Source organism: Monomorium pharaonis, chromosome 6 (genome assembly GCF_013373865.1).
Source record: "Monomorium pharaonis isolate MP-MQ-018 chromosome 6, ASM1337386v2, whole genome shotgun sequence".
NCBI lineage: Eukaryota > Metazoa > Arthropoda > Insecta > Hymenoptera > Formicidae > Monomorium > Monomorium pharaonis.
The window spans coordinates 25,393,454-25,415,019 of NC_050472.1; the positions used below are offsets into that span (position 1 = coordinate 25,393,454).

The 21,566-nt window shown below is 30.7% G+C and overlaps 2 protein-coding genes across 4 annotated transcripts in view; both read left to right on the forward strand.

Annotated features, from left to right (window-relative positions):
- LOC105839444 (opsin, blue-sensitive) overlaps positions 1 to 21,566 on the forward strand; it is a 245,783-nt gene that overhangs the window by 54,440 nt on the left and 169,777 nt on the right. The window lies entirely within an intron of this gene.
- Positions 8,584 to 12,223, forward strand: LOC118646384. Its single transcript, XM_036289091.1, has 4 exons — positions 8,584 to 8,653; positions 10,250 to 10,615; positions 10,751 to 10,881; positions 10,986 to 12,223. The coding sequence occupies exons 1-4, from the start codon at positions 8,584 to 8,586 to the stop codon at positions 11,334 to 11,336; spliced, it is 918 nt and encodes a 305-aa protein (XP_036144984.1). The 3' UTR covers positions 11,337 to 12,223.

Genomic DNA, 21,566 nt, shown 5'->3' on the forward strand with positions numbered 1-21,566 from the left:
TCCTTTGAGCGAAAAGTGATATGAAATAAACAATATTGTGATCTGTGAATGTAACGTATGCACTCGCAAACGCAACGTATTCAGTTTTCACCCTTTTTTTCGGACTACCGCGCGCGGCCACACGATACAGCGGAAAAGAATAACGAGTTTTACGATTTAGCTCTTACCCGGTGTGCTCACGGTTGTTCATAGATAAAACGTTTCGGCGAGTCAAGCCCGACTATTTTTCTCTTCCTTTCTCTCTCTTCTCGTGTCATCGACATACGTCAAGCTTTGGGGCTTCGTCTTTTTTATTTTGTCCCGGGCGTCGCAGAACGACGGCGCGGCGTCCCGATGGACGCGGACGAGCCATTGTTGCGCGCTGGACGTTTCAGAAAAAAAAAATTCGCCCGGGCACACGGATACAAGCGTGTTTTATGCCTACGGGCGCGTCGTGCGCTTTCCCGATACCGTCCTCTTCGCTCGCTTCGAATTTTTAATCAGAGGACATTCGAGTATGAAATTCGCGCCATTTTCGCGTCCGACGCTTCCTGCCCGTTTGCATGAAAACGGTCACGACTCGTCGACTTGGAACCCTCGAGTGCGTGCGTCTATAGAGAAGCAGACACAGTCGTCGTCATTGAATTACGTCGAGGGTCCGTTACAATATAGAAAAAAGGAAGGAGATAACAGGCCTCTGCGTGTGGCTTGACACAAACTTTTTTAAACCGTGTGGGAGATACGTTTCATATTCGTGTTGCACCGGTTTGAGGTGTTCGTCGAGTTTTGGATTGAGAAACAGGGGAGAAGCTAATAAAGCCACAATACACGTAAATTCGACGCATACAAACCGCCGCGTAAGGGAATAGAGAGAATGAAGAGAAACATTTTTAAATCCTGTAATCTAGAAACTGATGTTTTCGCATTAATTTTTTATGTACACGATCTTTAGAACTAAATTACAATTTTGGAAAACTGTTCCACAAACAATTAACATTTTACCCTTTTAATCACTGACATTAATTTCCTCTTTAAATATTTGTGACATGTTTTATATTACACGTATATTTCATTAAAAAGTATACATTTCTTTTGCAAAATTGTTAATTTACATTGCTGCTATGAACTTGTTTTTCTTCTCCTGAAAACATTAACTGTAGTTATATAATGCAAAAGAATCACACATACTTAAAAAAACGTATATGCAAAGGCTACAAATGCAAATACGCTAGTAATATGTGTAGAAATATATAGTATATTCGTATTTTTGAAGCGAACAAATGATAAAGATTACGAATGTCACGGTGGGAAATACTATTGCCGGAGCGTTAACGAGCCGCCGTGGAAATTTACATCCGTACAAAGTCGATGGCCTGTGATCCACAATGTAAAGGAGAACCGTGCTTATGCGTGGTGGCATGTGTATCCCTGAAGACGACGACGACGCGACGGCTGTCGGTATTGTTGCACGCGTTACTACTTCGGCGGATGGAATATTCGCCTCAACGGCCCGCGATAATGACGTCGAGCGATGATGACGACGAGTCTTGGTTTGACGCCCATTGACGTCGCGTCGTCGTCGTTGTCGTCGTCGTCATTCTCAGGAGCGCTCGATTTCGCGGAGTCGAGTCGACTCTTCGGCTTAGCCGCATGCATATTTACACAATGCACCGCCCGCCTGTGTAACGCGGTTTAGTCTCTGCAACCGAGTGACACGCCGTCACCCCCGTCGGCGGGGCGCGCACAAACGCGGGGGAGTCGTGTGATCCGCAAAGGCGAATTTACACGACTCGCTATTGATGATGTACGCCCGCGCCGTGGCATAACTAGGCTGCGCCTCGTAGGGTCGCAGACACCCTGTATACGTTGATGTAAGTAAATTTGGTCTGCACGGCGCCTTAAGGGCGAGGCTCTGGAGCGGTGCAAAATTGGGCGAATGTATGTGCAGCGATGTGTATATACATTGTACCGCAACTATGTTGTGTTTTAACCGAATAGATGAATCCTCGTGTAAAAATAAGCAAATAAGAAATGAGAATAATAATTTAAAAAAAGAAGTTTGATATGAGACGATAATTTCCGCGATGAATGACTTTATAATAAAAGATTCAATGTTTTTCTTCTCCTGAAAGCATTAAGAATTTTACTTATAACGAAAATATCTCTGAAAAAATTGTGTGTTTCGCAAATTTTTGACACACTCTAATTTTATAATTTTTGACACTGTGGTATATTTGTATTTAATCGAATAGTTTATGGAATACCATGAAAATCGAATAATAGTTAGTGTTTCATAAATATTCCTTGATTTCAAGGTTTTTTTTAGCACAAAATAGTTAAATTCAACGCGGGCCTGATTTCTCTGATAAAGCAATCATTTCGTATTGCGACTGTCCTTATTCTTTATGTATTGCACAAATCACTGTCATTACAACTTTATTCTATCGGAATGGATATAATTTCTCTCGGAACATAGTTTTTCGCACCATTTCTAAGTAAGGTCTTCCAAATCGACAAGATCGGATTGAGAATTGATTCATCATAGTACGCAAATGGGCATTATCTCAGCAGGTTTCGGTGGAAATTGGTCAGAGCGCAAGAACTTTAACGAGATGTCGAGACGTCGGCCTCCATGGGATGCGGTCTCCAGAGATTTGTGCATCGATCGCGAGGTCGAAGCTCATTTGACTCTTGCACACTGGGCTCTTCATTCTGAAAATTTATTATTAATCTTGTTACAGATTATTACGAGATGAATAATAAATTGGTAATGTACTTTTAGTATAATAATAATAATAATTATTATTATATAATATTATGATTATATAATAATCATAAAGCATTTCGACGAGCTAATTAATCTAATTTGTAATAATAAATATTTAATAGAACAACAATTTGTCAATACTTTTGCATCGAAAGATTTCTGTTAGCATTTAGATTAAATGAACAATAATCAAAACAATGGCGATCTAAAAATTTTTATTTTTATACGAGAAGACAATATATAATTCGTAAATCGAAAGTGTATACCTCTCTTCTCTTCGTAGATCAGTTTTTTGTCTTTCTCCGATACAGCGCTTTATTGCGCGGCGTTCAATAAATTAGCGACGGCGAATCACAGCGTGTCGAGAGCCAGGCGTTAACCCAATACTTTTCTGTTGTTTGACAGGCCGTTGCCGAAGAAGAGAGAGAGAGAGAGAGAGAGGAATTAAACGGCTTTCGAACGAAGAGAAATAGTCGCGGCTTTCGATTTGCGCTCGATCGGTTAACGGCCATAACTTTCCTTATCGCGTCCGGGGTTTTATCACACGCGTGACGTACCCTCCAGGGACTTTTTGCTACGCCGTGTCAATCGTCGACGAAAACCGTGAGGAACACCAGAAGGGTGTCGCAGCGACGAGACATTCGCACGACGCAGCTCTCGAATCCGTGAGACTCTGGTCCTTCGGGATAGACAGGATTTTATCCTTACGCAAGATCAGCTTTGAGCCTCTCTCATGCTTTGAACAAACAAATCCCGTCATGTTTATCTTGCCCACCCTTCTTTCACTACGTTTTCCTTTTTAATTTTGATTTCGATCAAAGTTACACAGTTTAATTTCAAAAATCCTATATGTTTCCTGAGGTACGCGGTGTATTGAACTTATTGAGAAATACGTCGCTGAGTGTGTCGCCGATGTCTGCGTGCCTATTTCTAATTCACCTTTCAACATTTCGCAGAGAATTTTATCTCTTTTCCAATTCTTATCTTGTGACTTTTTCGGCAATATCTTTCAACTCCTTGACGATAGACACTTGACATTTGTTCATAGGCGATCAGAGAGAATTTCGGAAAGAGAAAGGAGGAAGGGAGTTCTAAAATTGTCATTTGTAAACCGTCGGGTCATATGTTCATCAATTATTGACAAATCGATGTTAGCCTTTGGCTCTCAACGCGAAATGAACTTATTAAATTATTTATTTGGCAATCGCGCCAATTGCTAAAAAGACATTTAACATTATAAGAATAGTATAATGTTTCCGGTGCTTATAATTGTTTATGTATGTATATATATTTATCGATTGGCGATTCGATTAATAATTTAATTGAAGATTGCGACCGTACTTCTAGGATAATTAAAAATGTAATTGGTATATCTATTTTTGAAGCCAATTTTAAATTATTTTTATCTATTTTATTATACGCGACGCTCGTTTCCTTTTGCATACATTACAGACAAGAAAAATTAAAAATATCCTTCGTTTGACGCGCGTTTCTGATCGGCTTTATATAATGCAAATATACAAGATACAACTTCTCTTTAAATTGAGATTTTATTTTCTCACTATTCAGTATTTACTTTTTAAGCTACAATATGTTTCATTGCAATCGGTGATTTTTCCAACAATAATGTACTTTGTGGCTTGTAAACGATATTCACTTATGTGGAGCTTTTATAATGCAACGTAACTTTCATCGACGAAAAAGCTGTCGACAAAGCAGAAAGCACAGAGCACCTATTCAGCTCGATACAATTCCATTTCTAACGGACTGTAGCAATCTCAACCCGCGAATTTAAGTGCTAAGAAATTCGATTTTTTGCTAAAAAACTTTTTATGGTCACATCTATACCGAATAATTTTTCATCGGCCGAAACAAATTGCTGCTCAAATTACTGTGGAAACATCTCCACTCTACATTTTTTGAATTTATCAGAACAGAGAATACTTTTTAATACATCCTACCAAAATACATCGCTTATATCCGATGTATGTAATACACGTTTCCCTATTATTGTATCATGTTTTACAGTGATCCTTTCAAAGAATACTATATGTCGAATGTATCTCATGTGTATTTTATTTTGAAAAACGTGTCTGTGGATTTTTGTGATATCCATGATTATCGTCATAATTACAAAATTATTTAAAAATTTACATTACGCAGTTGTACGTGCGAGTCCCAAGTTTCGTGGAAGATAGCTGTTAAAAAAAAAAACAGATATATATAAAAGAAGATCTTTGCTAGTTACACCTAAATGTGTACGTGACTCTCAGCCTCATTGAATGAATGCTTACTTGCTCTTTCATTTGCAAAGAGAAGTAAGTGAAAGCGGACAATCGAAGGGCATAAATGAGCTTAATTATCTCGCGTAGACTCGAATCGATTAGACCGGCCACGATGGGCACCTACGAGGAAGACTCAGAGTCGAAAGGATAGATGGATGAGTTGTTCCTCGCGTCTAAAATCGTATGTATCTTGGCAAGCATTGTATACATGTAACGGTGACGAGCTTGCGGGTATAAACAGAAAGCCGCGTGCGGTGCCGCGGCTCTGCCTTCGGTAAATGCATGCTCTGTAAATTGCTTGGCATTTAATTACTATGAGTAGGCAGGCCGCGCACGCTAAAGCCAAGAGCCCACTCCGCTCGACTCCTTCACCCCGTTCTGCTTCTCTTTCTCGTCAAGGTGAAGCAATGGAAAGAGAGAGAAAGGTATCTAGAAGAAGAAGAAAAAGAAAAACAAGAGAAAGAGAGAGACACAAAAACGTTTTCCTGCTTCCTTCAATCGAGGGCATTCCACCTTTGCACCCTCTCGCGAACGATGCGGAGGTTTTCCACCGTCGTTCTTTCTCATTCGCTCTTTCGCTCTTACCACATGCTGCATCGTGACTCTCCGCCGTCTGCCTTTACGTTTACAACATGCCATGGACGTATGTGTTACGGAGTACTGCTAAATTAAACACCTGCTTCAGTCAAACAGTACACTGATAAAAAAATTTTTTTTGATTAAATAAATACATTATATCAAAATTAAATATTTTGATTTAAATTAATATTTATTTTGTTTAAAAGAATGCTTTATTTTAGCAAATAAATTATTATTTAAATAAAGAAAGACAATATTATTTTTAAGATTAAATATGTAATATTTTAAAATAATAAAACATTTATTTAAGAATAAAAAGTTACTTATTATAATAAAGAAAGTATGTTTTTTTAAAATAAGCAGTCTTAAACAAAGAAATTGTTTATTATTTTAAACAATTCGATATATTTAAAGAAAAGAAAACAGATGTAGTTGATATCTTTAATTTGAAATAAAAAAATATTTTTTAAAATTATGCGTCTATATTGCATTGAACACAAAAAACATACACTGAGAAAAAAATGCTTAAAAGTTGATTTGTAGGATATAAATTTATTTCATTGAAATAAATCTTTATTTAAATACAACAAAATACAATTTTATTCTTAATAAATAAATCAATTAATAAGAAAAATAAGATATATTTCACAGAAATGAGGTATATTTCATAGAAATATATATTTTGTCATCACAATCAAATTTTTTGCCTTAAACAAAGAAATTATTTATTATTTTAAACAATTCAATTAAACAAATTACGATACAGATGCAGTTATCTTTAATTTAAAATAAAAATATATTTTTAAAAATTAAGTGTCTACGTTGCATTGAACTTTATAAACATACGCTGAGAAAAAAACGCTTAAAAATTTATTTGTGGGATATAAATTTATTTCTGAACTGAAATAAATCTTTATTTAAATACAACAAAATAAAATTTTATTTGTAGCAAATAAACTAATTAATAAAAAAAAAAATATTTTACAGAAATGAGGTATATCATATAGAAATATATATTTTGTCATTACAATTAACTTTTTTTATAACCAATAAATCTCGAAAAAAAAACGTAAATGTCGGAAAAAAATATTTAGTTCGCATTGCAATATAAAAACTTTTTTCTCTTTGTGTATTTTTAAGCTCGATGCACCACACTGAGAGAAAAAAAGTTTAATATTGCGAACTAAATATTTCCTGTGATGTTCTCTTTCACATTTATTAGTTGTTAAAAAATTTGATACGGGCTTAAGTCTTACTGCTTATTGTTGTTTTTCTCTATCTTATTTTGCCTTAAATAATCTATCCCCAGATTTATTATTAAATAAATATTTCAAATTTATTTAATAAAAATATTATCTAAAAAATGGTTTTTAATTTGCGTATACATTTACGATCGATTATCAGGGGCTCGATTCTTGAATTTATTCGCAAGAGAAACGTATTCGCAAATTCTTATAGAAAAGTTGGAAATTTATTGGCTATCGTATGACTTTTAACCAATAAACTTGCAACTTTTCTGTTAGAGAGGGTATTTGCGCATATGTTTCTCTTGCGAATAAATTCAAGAATCGAGCCCCAGATATATTAGTCTAATAATGGATCATTTAATGTGTTGCTGTGGGTCGCTTGCTATTGTAGCATATTTGTTCCATATTCATATCGTATCTGCATTGTGTACATTTATGTACGGATGTATGATATAAGTATATTCTATTTAATTTTATGGAGTATACTTTAATATCCATGCATGGACACGCATGATACAATGGTTACAGAATGGACAAATGTAAACGGTTCTTAATGCGTGAGCTCTCGAAGCGACCTTTAGGGAACAGCGAAAAAAAGAAAAACAACCTACGCGAGGCAGTTCGCGCCGTTGTGGCAGCGCGAACGTCTTTTTTCCTATTTCGTCCGGATACGCTGCGGCGGCAGCGCGAACGTCTTTTTTCCTATTTCGTCCGGATACGCTGCCGTGGATAGACGTTTGGCTGATGCCATTCGCATGATTAATGTGAACTCGTTATTTTAATGTAAGTATTTATATTGAAACGATGCATTTTGTGTTAACTTTTTGACGCGACTGATTTGATGTGTATTTTGTGCAAATAGATACGTTATTTTCTGTGCAATCGATACGTTATTTCCTTCTTTTATCACATTAATAAAGTAAGTACAAATTACACACAGGTATGCATAGTCCTACGTTCTGAGAAATAAACGTCGTTTCTACTAATTTTTAACTTAAAAATGAATTTTGGTTTTAACCGTATTTTTTTGCTAAAATATTTTTGAATGTGTGAAGAATTTATAACCTTAAGTTTAAGTAATTATAACCTAGCATATTAAGTTAATAGATCACAGTTTCAATTTCTGTAACTCTTGTGTGTGTGTGTGTGTGTGTGTGTGTGTGTGTGTGTGTGTGTGTGTGTGCGTGCGTGCGTGCGTGCGTGTGTGTGTGTGTGTCGTACAGCAAAAACTGAGACTCTGTGATTCGTATATAGAATTTGAGAAAAAAAAATCGTTAGGTTGAAAACCAAAATTCATTTTCAAGATCAAAACCAGTATTTTACAATTAGAATATTTTTAAAAAATAACAAAAAATCGTTGTTTTTGTGCTATTTTTATCCATTTATCTCGAAAACCTTACGTGATAAAGCAATTCTCTGGCTAGATTTAGATTTTGTGAGCAAAATTACATAAAAAGCTTTTGTTTTCCAGAACACAAAAAAATTAAAATTTTGTAGGCTTTTGTTTTTGAAACTTATTATTGCTTTCTGTATAAACTTTTCGGTAGAAATGTGACTCTTAACTGATTTAACATATATTTATTTACGATCACATTTCGAGTTTGTTATATTCCATGTACTTTTCAAAGAATATACCGTTCTTGCATTTTATATGAACTTAGCAATACAAATCAATGCTCTCAAAAATTTTGCTTTTATAAATCTATTATTATAAACAGATTCTAACATGGCTGATGAAGGAATTCAAGAAATATTAAAAAATTTGAGGCTGGAAAATCTCATCGAAAATTTTGAAAGTAAGTCATTTTGTTTTATTTTCAATATTGCTTGTCATGTTTTATCATACTTGTACTAGGGCTCTTTTGACAATTTTGACAATTTTAAATATTCAAAACTTTAAAAAATTCGAATCTTTCAAGTTAACTTCGAACATTTGAAGATGTATCTTCAAAAGTACGAAGCTTCATAGCTTCGATTTTCAAAGATTTTCATACGAATTTTTAAATCTTCGTATATTTTATTTATGTATAGTTATTTATATATTATTGTGTATAATTATTATATTTTAATACATAAGGCCCAAATCCGTGACAAAAGTTTAATTTTGATGTGTTATTTTTTTAGAAAATATGATTACTATGGATACATTACAACATTTATCAGAATCTATTATTTCTGAATTAATACCAATTATTGGACAGAGAGTGATATTTATATCTTATTGGAAAAAGCATTATAAAATCGAAAATACATGTCAAACCATAGAAAATTCGCCATCTAAAAAAAGAATGGTATGCTCTGTTTTTCTAAATATTTTTATCTCTCTAATAAAGTTATAATACGTTACTAAAAATCATTAACTTTTTAATTATTACATATGTTTCAAAAACTGATTTTTTTCATAATAGAAATTACAAGATGACAAAGAAGAAATTGAGACTTCAATCAATTTACCTTCACTGAGTAATGAGAAAGAAAATTTATTAAGTCAACGAAATAATTTGTGTAAAAATGATTTCAAAGATTATATTATATCTTTGAAGGATTTACTTTTAAAATATAAAATAGGCCAACAGATTTTAACGTATTACGAAAGAGAGAATCAATTGCAAGAAAATTTTAGAAATAAATTATGTGATATTATCATTAATGATATAGAAGAGAAAAATACAAAGTATGTTTTTCAATATTCTATCTTGTTTTCATTAATTTTTTTAAATGTATATAATGTAATACTTATATATTTTTGTTTTTATATAGATTAACTAACGATTTGGCTGATTGTATTGCAAAACTGATAGTTTCTACTTTTCCAACTGAAGTAGCAACAACATATTACATCCCGCCTATATCAAAAAAAGATTCTATTAAAAAGAAATCTATAATTGCCCGCGGTAAATTAATAAATATGTGGCGAAATAGGTGCACTTTATATCGAAAATTTGAGTCTAACTTAAAAAAAGAAGAAAATAAAGAAGTAGATAATGGTATGTGTTATATATATATATATATATATATATATATATACAAATGATTTTTTCAATCCGGTATATAAAATAATAATACATATATATTATTTTTGAAATTTTATTCGATAAATACTAAATAATATTGTTAAAAACTCCATTAAATTTCATAGTCAAAGTAATAAATTAAAAATTGATAGATTAAAAAAATTTTTTTTAAATACATTTTTGTAAAACTTTGTTTGGATAACATATGTTTATAGTAACATTTGCTTAAACGAATTTAGAAAATACAAAAAATATAAAAAGTGATTAATTTTTTATTATTAAACTATAAATTCCAAATTCTTTGCTCTATTCAATTCGAAATTACGGGACTGAATAAAATAATTTATAATTACTTTATAATAAAATTTAATTTTGTAGCTCCACAGGAAATAGATAATAAAATACAAGAAAGCATCAAATGGTTAGATGAAAATGTAGCTCCATGGGAATTAGTTCTTCAAAATTGGCTGCTTACTTTTGATATCAGACGCAAAGACTTGAATAACTTTGAAGAAAAAACTTTGCATGATTTACTTAATAAATGGCCTATATTAAAACATCCACAAGGACATCAGTTAATTATCCAAGATTTCGACACAATGAATTTAAGCAAAGTAAATCTAGATTTAAATATATGGCAACAATTTATGGATGTGATGCTAAAACATTCAACGTGTATTAATACTAAACATGACGAAGTCAATTTGATGTTTGAAAAATTAAACAATAAGGATATTTCAACTGGTAATTATTTTTTTTATTTTTAACATTCTTATTTACTATAATTATAAAAATGTTTTATTGAAAAATTGATGAATATTAGAAAATACAGATTAATTAAAAATATAAACATATTAAAAAATAAATTTTATTTTGCAGATACAAAAGTAGCTATTGGTCTCATGTTACTTCCACACTTAATTCCGCCAAAAGGATTGAAAAAATATAAAGGCAAATGCTACAAACCTTCAATAGCTAATGCTAAAGCAAGCTTGATAAAACATGCAAGTGTTAGTAAAGTTTAAAATTAATTAATATTTTATAAAAATTAAAGTTTAATGTTATTGTATAATAATTTAATTATTTATATATATTTTTTATTCTGTATTTCCAGATTCCTGGCGATATGACATTAATCAAACAAGAAGCAAGGAAACATGCTGAGATGTTAAAAATTACTTTGCAACCGTATATAATTATTCTGGGATCTCCTTATGAAGTTAAAGAAACTTATGTTCAAGTGGATGATATTTTGTACAAAACAAATAGTATGTTAGAGGCAATCGATGTATGCTTCAAAACATTTCATGTTTTTCAAATGAACTATCCTATAATGAGTGAATATCTTTGGATGTTAATTCAAAAAGGTATATATAATTTTACTACAAAATGGGATTCTATAATTCCTAGTATTGAATATGTATTAAGTAAGATATCTAAGTCTTTGGAAAAAGATAACTCTTAAAGTATTGTTACTTTCCAACCCTGATATTTACTTAGACTAATAAGTTTTATATATTATATGCGTCTATAATTTTTCACACAATGATTTTATGTTTTTTCTGTGAACACACATTTTTATCCATAGACACCTTAATGTTACATATAAAACTAAGACACAAGTTGCTTATGTATTCTACTGTTAAATGTAATTTCAAGAATTGCATAGGTAATTTTAATAACGTCTACTCTTTACGGAAACATATTTTAAATACACATTGTCAAATATTATCTTCGCAGAATACTTCTGTAAAACAAAATCAATCTTTAACAAATAATGTAGTCTCTCAAAATATACCACAATCCAATACCGAAAATAACTTCCAATTTTATGATACTGAAAATTTATTAGATGCGATTGATGATATAGGCGAAATTAATACCGAACATTTAAAAGAAATAGTTTCTGAATATTCTATTCGTTTTATAACAAAACTGTATGCTTATGGAAATTTGAATAGAAAAGTTATTCATGAAATTGTAAAATATATAGGCATAAATTATATTTCTGTGTGTTTAGATGTTTTATCTAAGAAATTTAAAGATGTGAAAGATTTGGATATTTTTTTAAATATTATTAAGAATGGATTTAAACCATTTAAATCAGAATATAAAACATTACAGTATTTACAAGAGAGAAATTGCTTGTTTCTACCAAAATTAGTAAATATAAATTCTATTTTATCATTTAGTACAGTGAAAAAAAGACATCACTCGCATCTACAACATCAGAAATTAAGCATAATACCCTTAAAATTAATATTAAAAAAGTTTTTAGAACTTCCAAATGTGTATCAAAAGATAATGTCCTATATTGAAAAGAGCAAAGAAAGTGAAGCTTTTTTTTCTATTTTCCAAACTGATTTTTGGAGATCCGTTGAAAAAAATTCAAAAGATAAAATCATCTTACCACTTGTGTTATATTTTGATGACCTAGAAATTAACAATCCTTTGGGTTCTTGTAAAAATAAAAATAAGATTGGCGCAGTGTATTGTGCTATTGGTGATTTACCAAATGAGTTCTCTAGTTTGTTGGAGAACATATTTTTAATACAATTGCATAAATATCTCGATCATAAAGTTTTGGGAAACAAAAAAATTTTTAATTATGTCATTAACCAAATTAATGAACTTAATACTAAAGGAATTTGTATTAATATAGAAGGACAAACAAAACAAGTTTACTTTATTTTATCTCATATACTAGGTGATAACTTGGGACTTAATACGATTCTGGGCTTTACCAAAAGTTTTAATTCTTGTCATTGTTGTCGTATATGTTACATTTCTAAAGCTGAAATGCGTAATACTACGTTTCAAAACAACAATTTATTAAGAAATATTGAAAATTATAAGAAACATTCTATCGAGAAAAGTCATGGGATTATAGAAAATTGTGTTTTTCATAACATTATAAACTTCCACGTAACTAAAAATATCTCAGTAGATCCTATGCATGACTTGCTGGAGGGTATTTGTAGATATGACATTGCAAAAATTTTATATGAGCTTATATGTAATGAGAAAGCGTTTTCTGTAGAGATACTTAATGACAGAATTAAGAATTTTTGTCATTCGTTTGATAAAAATATTCCTATTATAAAATTAGAGTCCATAATAAATAGAATGATTATTTTATCTGCATCAGAAATGCAATATTTAGTTTTTAATCTTGGCTTATTTATAGGCGATTTAGTTCCTACCAAAAGCTCAGTATGGAAACTTTATGTGATGCTACGTAAAATAGTCAATATTTCTATGCTAGAATCAGTTACTAATGATATTATAAACTCGTTTGCAATATTAGTATCTCAATATTTAGAGTTGTATTCAACAACTTTTAAATGTTCGTTCAAAGTAAAACATCATTATTTAATACATTATGAAAAAATTATGCGTGAATTTGGACCTTTAAAGAATTTTTCTACAATGCGATTTGAAGCAAAGCATAAACAAATCAAAGAATACAGTAAAGTTACTACTTCTAGAAAATGCCCTGCATATTCTCTATCACTAAAACATCAAATGCAACTGTGTCACAGATTTATTTGTAACGAAGGTTTTTCAGTACGACTTTCCTATGGACCATTTATATCAAAATTACATTTTGTAAATGATTATAATGATTTTAAACATTTGTTACCAACGTATTGTGACAATGACTATTGTGTTTCTTGGCTAAGATTATATGGTACTCGTTATGAAATTAATAATTTTATAAATACACAAACATATGATTGTCCAATTTTTGGAAAAATTAAGTACATTATAATTAATAATTCTAAAAATGTATTTTTTTTATATCATAAATTTACCAATACACATTATTATGAAAACTATGGAGCATTTAATATAAAAGAAAATAAAGAATGGGGTTTTATAGCTCAAAATAATCTTATAGATTACAAAGTTTATAATGCTCACATTATGTCAAATAATAAGTATTATATTCCTTCTCCTTTATAATTATTATTATTTGAGAGTGTATAGAGGAAAAGAGAAAGCTATAAACGACAAAATAAAATCATACGCATTCTACTTATTTTATTGTTTAGAGCTTTCTTTTTTTATTTGTCTATTTTTTATATTTCATTAAATATATATTCTTAATATATATAATAGCATAAGTTTTTACATATGTCATAATGTATTTTTTTCTTTTTATATTAATTCTTCTATATTCTTTGAACATAAAAAGGATATTTAATACTAATTGTTTAGATTTAAGTTATCTATATTTAAGAAAAATTGATTTTTATATAATATGTATTTTACTTACGGCTCTTTATATAAATTGATATCAATTATATTAATTTTGTAATTTGAAATTATTATAATAAAGTGTTTTATGTAAATAAAATATTCTATTTATTTATTCTATATAGAATATTAAAAAATTTTTAACTAGGAAAAGAATATTATTCACTCACACAATAGTACAAAGAAACACTAAAAATTTTATTTATTATATATTAATTAAAAACAAATATTGATTAGAAGAAAATATTTATTTATAAAAGAAAAAATAATTTTTAAAATTAATAATGTATTTATTAAAGTTAATAAATAAATTTATTTTAGTAAAAAAATTTATTTAAAAAAAAATTTTTTTTTCATAAGACCAATCATTTATTTATTTCGTTTAAAAAAGAAATTTGTTGTATTAATATCTACAATTCTTGCAATAAATATTTATATTCCTTGAAATAAATAAATTTTTTTTGAATTAAAAAAACTTAATTTTGTTTTAAAGAAATCATTTCTGTCATTAAAACAATTATTTTTTTATACAAAAAAAATTTTTTTTATATTAATATTTATAATTCTTGCAATAAATATTGATATTTCTTAAAATAAATAATTTTTTTTTAAATAAAAAAAACTTTATTTTATTTTAAAGAAATTATTTATGTTATTAATACAATTATTTTTTTATTCAAAAAAATATTTTTTTAAATAAAGATTTACAATTTTTAAAATAAATACAAACATTTTTTAATTAAGTAAATATTTTGTTAATTTAATTTGAAATATTCTAGTATAAAAAAAATTTATGCTTTAATTTTACATTTTGTTTTTTTAATTTAAATAATATTTACTGCAATATCCAAATATATAATATCTTTGCAACTATTCAAAAAAATAATTTTTTTAAATCAACTAATATTTTTTTGATTGTAAAATATTTTTTTCTCAGTGTACCTACTTCGACTCACCACTCCGAGCCACGAATCAACCTACTCGTGTTTCACTCTCCTTCCGTCTCTCTCTCTCTCTCTCTCTCTCTCTCTTCTCTTTCTCTCTCTCCCTTTCTCTATCTACGTTTTGCCACTCTAATTGGGTGCTGTTGTAAATCCTTTTCAACGTCAGCGTGAGTGACATATATTTCGCGAAAGTCGTCTTGGAATAGTAAAACCCATTGTACCTATAAACGATGATAGAAATCAATAATTGATAAAATTATAATGAAAAAGCTTAAACAATGGGTTAATTTCTTAAGAAGTATAATAAAATAATTATCAGAACGTTTATTAAATTTGAATTGCAACAAAAGCTGGTTATCGACATAAACGTGTCAAATATAATATGAAACTTTTATCTTATTATAGGATAACCATTTACTATCAGTTATTGTCTTTTTAAGCACATAGTGGCAATTGAAATGCTTATAAAGATAAAATGTTTTTGTAGTTTTTATAATACATAATAAACATTCTTTTTCATCATTATTTAAATAAAAATTTAATATACATAAAATGAAGCAACTAACTCGAAAGCTAATTGATTAAAATATAATGAAAAAAAGGCTTTAAACCTATTACTGTCAGTTAATGTTTCATGAATATTGCCTCTTGATTACTGCTGTATGTATTTAATATTGCCTCCCTATTTACTGCCTGTGTATCCAATATCACGCTTTTACTTATGTTTAATTATATTACTTATATTTAATCATATTAGATTTAGTTTAACATTAAAACATTTTTATTACATAGCGCAATTATATTTTTTATTCCGATATTGTAATTAGAAAAAGCAGCAGTTAATTAGAACATTATCAGTAGTTGCGACCGTTACCCTATTGAATAATTAATCTATTATAATTCATAAATTCTTTATTCTCAATATTTATAAGAATTAACATTTTTCTTTCTTCTAAAGAGTTTCTCTTTCTTTTGTCTTAAATAACTGAGGTGTATTATTGTTTGCATCATCTTTAATTATAAAATTCTATATTTGTTATCGTCATACGTTTTACTTACATTATTGTGTTCTTATCTCAACGAGATATTTTGTTAACATTTCAAAACTTGAATGAATTGACCTTTAATTCGGTATTTCTTAATTATTCATCGAGATCGCGAGGGATTTTTAACGGCCAACGACTTTTTCCGACTGAAATGTCAAACACGCGTATGAATTAATATCCATATATAGATTAATGTATCACGATGACGTTTATATTAGATGACGTTAAAATCGTCTTATTTCATTGCAGCTCGCTTATTCCTTTATTACTATTTATTGACGACAAGATATAAAACGCTGAGCTTTCCATTGAGAAGATCAAGATACGTCTTTGACGAGATATTCCTTCTGCAATTCTTTGCGCCGTCGCTGACTTAATACGCCGATTAAATGCCAAGACTGCTCATTGCGTGCACGTTTGCGTGCAAGTGATCTCGTCGGCCCCGTTGACGTAATTGCGAGCCGATATTATACTCTCGTGCGAACATTTACAAAGTTAACCGTGTTATAGCGCAATATCTTGCCTCCTTTTGACGCACAGATGCATCTTATATACAAAAGTGAAAGAGACGTAGACTCTATTACGTGTTATCGGTTAAAAACGATTTAAAATCGAGTTTTATAATATTCTCTAATTGGATATTTTTCGAAAATAAAAAAAAAAGTACAATACTTAGCATAGAAAATTAGCATTTAAAGTTAAATTAGTTTAAATGAATTAATTATCAAAGAGTAGGAATTAATGAACGATAACGCATAAATAAAGAAGAACGGTGACACGACGAACATATCGATGAAATCAATTATTTAGTGATCATTAATGCGGCAACAATATTTACATTGATGATTAATTATACACGTGGTTTACACGGGTAGAACATAACTAAACAATTAGCTATAATTATTTGTTACTATCGCAACCAATGATTGCGATTTAATCATCTTCCACACTGTACTTAGCTTACACTGTTGCATTTGTATGTTCAATCATGGAGATCACATTTAATAATTTTATGCATATTAAACAATCATTCTGCGAACTTTCAGAACGCGTTGTAATACATACTATATTATACGTGGACATGTGAATTAGTTATAATATTAGATTATTATAAATAATAATTATACATTATGAAATTACATAGAGTAATGCAATAATGAAAATTTGAATTATTGAAAAATAAAGTTTTTTGTTACAGATAAATATATTTCAGAATGCTAACCTTACGTTTTACAGACAGCTAATAAGCTGTTGCATCAGTAGTGATTATTACAGTAATTAATTTGTTTTAAAGTTCGTGAAAATTCCGTAAGAACCTCAAAGGCAGGAAGCACGTCTGCGTACTTGGTAACTTGCTCCAATCTAATAACAACCAAGAGCAGCAGTAGATAATTAAGAGAGAAGTATTCTAAAATATTCCTTTCTGACAAGTACAGCATTTCTGTGCAATACGCGACGGACGTTTCAAAAGTAAAACGTTATGATGTTGTTCAAAAATGGATGCGCGATTAAAGTGCTCTTTGCCAATAAAGTAAGTGAAATTTTAATATCTCTTTATTTGAAATAATTGGCTATTTTTATATCGTTATAACTACATTGCACACAAATTATTAAAATTATTGAACATATAAATTATGGATGCTATAAAAACTCCTGCCGCTATTTAAGACAATGTAACAATTGTTTCTAAATTTAATTTCTTAATTTTTTAATACAAAGATGATTTACACGCTTTCAGAAACTGTGTCACTTGAGAGATGCATCAATAACGTTTTGAATATGAAATTCGCGCTGAGAATGTATAAATATATATAATAGCTAACTCGTAATAGTTAACGGGTTAGAGAAAGTTAACAATCGTTCAGTCGATCTCACTCATCTCGAATTTAATCAACGTCGAATCCTCGAATCCGTCAGCAGCTTCGTTATCCCGAAACGCTAACAACGCGAATCTAACTGGTGCCCCGCGGCGCGATGCGTTTTAATTCGCTCGCTCTCGCGAGTGCCGCGAGTTCTGAGTAGACGTCGTGCACGAGGACTTCCTCGGGGTGGCTCTTTGGGGGTGTTTTTGATTTGTTGGCTCCCGTGGCACCTACCGCAGGTTTAGAGGGAGAGAGAGAGGGGGAGAGAGAGAGAGAGAGAGAGAGAGAGAGAGAGAGAGAGAGAGAGAGAGAGAGAGAGAGAGAGAGAGAGAGAGAGAGAGTGAGTGAGTGAGTGAGTGAGAGGGCAGGTAGAACCTACTGAAACGAACGCGAGTTACGGAGGTGCAGGTCTCGGGCGAGGGTGGCAGTGGGTGGACTGGGTAACCGCACATTATGTGATTTCTACAGGGAGCGAGCTAACTTCGCGATTGAATTGTGCCGGCGACAATGGCAATCTGCCAGGGCACTCGACGGTTTCTCCGCATGGTATTTTCAACGCGACTGTTGCCGCGCCGCGCTTTACGTTTTACAACCATCTAACTGTTCCGTTTGTTTTCTCGCGCAATGACTATTTTTCCCACCTTAAATGCCAGCAATCTTTTGACCAGTGTTTTTCTAATCAGACGCATTAGAGCGCGATTGTACAAGCAACAGAAATTTTCTACATTAAAACCTAATAATAATAATGCCGTAATTTTATATTCTCACATCCACGTATTTTAATTTAATATTAAATTAAAATCAATAACGTATATATACACAGAGAGAATTATCTCTTAAAAATTACCCTTAAAATCGTGGTAATTCTGAGATAATGTAAACCTTGAAAAATTTTATTATACTTTTAACAAAATTTACTGAAATTTTAATAAAATCTGGCAAAGTTTTAATAAATTTTGTTAGAAGTATAGCAAAATTTACTAAAATTTTGCCAAATTTTATTAAAATTTTATTATATTTTGTTAAAAGTACAATAAAATTCTTCGAAGTTCACATTGTGTTTTACAATTACCACGATTTTCAGGGTAATTTTTAAAAGAAAATTCTCTCCATGTATATATATATATATATATATATATATATATAAACGGTATAAAATTAATAAGGTATATAAATGTATTCTTTTTGCATTAAACGAAAACCATTTGCATTGCATGATGCATCGTTAGTACATTTTTTTATTTCTGACAGATACCAATAATCAACAACACTTATTTATTATTAAATATGTGCGTTTTTTAATAAATAGTTAGCATAAAATTTGAAAGACTGATATGTGACATTTTAAATTTCTACTCGAAATAATTCTTCGCTATCTGGTAACGTGTAAAAAGAGGAGTGATGCGAACGTATTACGATTTTAAGATTCGACGAAAGGGATACCATTGTTTTCTCATCCGATGCAAGGCAAGGCATCGTACGAGTCGGCACGAAGGGAATGGACGATATTCAAATATTTACGCGGATTTTCCGTAAACCGAGCTGCGAACGTTTCTTCTTTCTAGACACCTTTCTCTGGAGACAACGTTGGCAATAAAATCTGTAAATGGAGAAGAAGCGTCGCCATCGAAGATATATTGATTCGCATAATTTAAATTATAAAATGTTAAATTAAATTGTATTTTCTTTACACATATCATATAAAAGATCTGGTATTCATTTCTATAATAATTATTATAGTTATTTGTTTAATCTGAAATTTGTTACCACATGGCATGTATCATGTATTTATTTGGTTTAGAGTTATTATTTATCTCTCGAAAAAGATTCTGCGATGAGTCGAAATATTAAGAAAATTTATTTGAATGAAAATGTTATTCATATGTAATTAAAATTTCCAATTTCCGATAAAATATTCTGGACTAATATTTATCTACAGTTAATTATGAAAGTATTAATTATCAATATTTTTTGTATTTTCTGCTTTAGTTGTACTGTAATATAAGAGATATTTCGATATTATAATTAAAGTTTAGAAAGAATCTTTTCTCTTCAGCGACATAAAAAAAATAAGTGTAAAAAATTGTTTACATATCAGTGACCGCGGTTTTTATAAAATTGTCTTAACCAAGATAATAAAACTTAAGTGCTGTTACGAAGCATCTATTAAGTAGGCGGTGAGTGTGTTCCTTAGTACTTCTCTCGCAAACCTAATTTTTCAGGACGCGTCACTCCCTGTCCTCTCAATAGGCGTGTATCCTTTGTCGCGAGAATCCTGCGACAGCGCGGTGGATGGCATGGTCCGTCGTATCAAAAGGATTTCCACTTTGGCGATCCCCACGAGGCACAAAGCCCGAATCCGCGTCCCCAGTATTCGCACGGGAGGCGAATACGTCGCGCGCAGAGAGTTAAGGAAGAAGCTTAAAAACGCGCGGCTCACGCTGGCTTTTCTTCCCCATTTGCACACGAATGTTCCTCCTCTTGAGCTACGTGGAATTCCTTTCCGGTCAATGACGAAACCGATCTTCAGGCACTCCAAGGGCCCTTCACCCTTTACTTTACGCAACGTCAATTCCGATTATCCTGCTCTTAAACTTCTCCGCGTTCCACGGTCGTCTTAATAACAATGGAACATGCGCGCATGTGCTATGTTAATAAAATATACAAATAAATATCCGTTTATCTATCTTTATTTTTTCTTTCGTTTTGGCTTCTTGAAATGAAAATTTCACTGCATTTGCAAACCCATTGTATGCCACTTGTTTCAGATAATATTCCTTTTTTTCCCTTCGTTTCTCTTTCCGATTTTCGAATTACACGTGTTTCTGTTAGGCCAATTTTCCTTTTCGTGTAGTCCGCGATGGATGGGTTGCTATTTGTTTTTCGTTACGCGAAATTGCTGGCTAGTATTTCTCGAGGATTCGACAAACTGCAGCATTGACCATCGATCGTAAACAGGATGGGTGGTTTAAGAGGTGTATCTTTTCTTTTAGAGAAAGAGGGACAAAGAAAGAGAGAAAGAAGAAGAGAAAAGAAATATTGCAGCCTATCTAAGTTTATTGTACACATAAGTTTTATGCGTTACTATGAAATGACGTAAATACAAAGATCAGGCAATTATTAGAATAAATTTCAAGAAATTCTGTTTAAAAATTTATTTTAAAAAACAATTATATACTTTATTTTCTTATATTTTACATAAATAATATCAAATGTTATATAAGTTTTATACAACAATTGTAAATTTTTATTATGCACCTGTCGCAACTTTCAGGATAAATTAAAATTGGCTTACTTTTAAATAGAAATGGAATATATAATAAATACAATTATCTAAGACACAAAAATATTAAAAATATAGGAATATATGGCTAATCTGTGTTTTAATTATTTTATATTGAATCATTACTTCTTGATCAATAGGTACATAAAGATACGAAAATCAATATCTTTTTTCGCAAAGAAATCTAAGACTGTTATCATTCTTTTTAACGAATTCTGGTGCATTAAAGCTCTGAAATCCATTTCTCCTCGTCTCTCTCTCTCTCTCTCTCTCTCTCATGGCAACGGCAATACATACGGG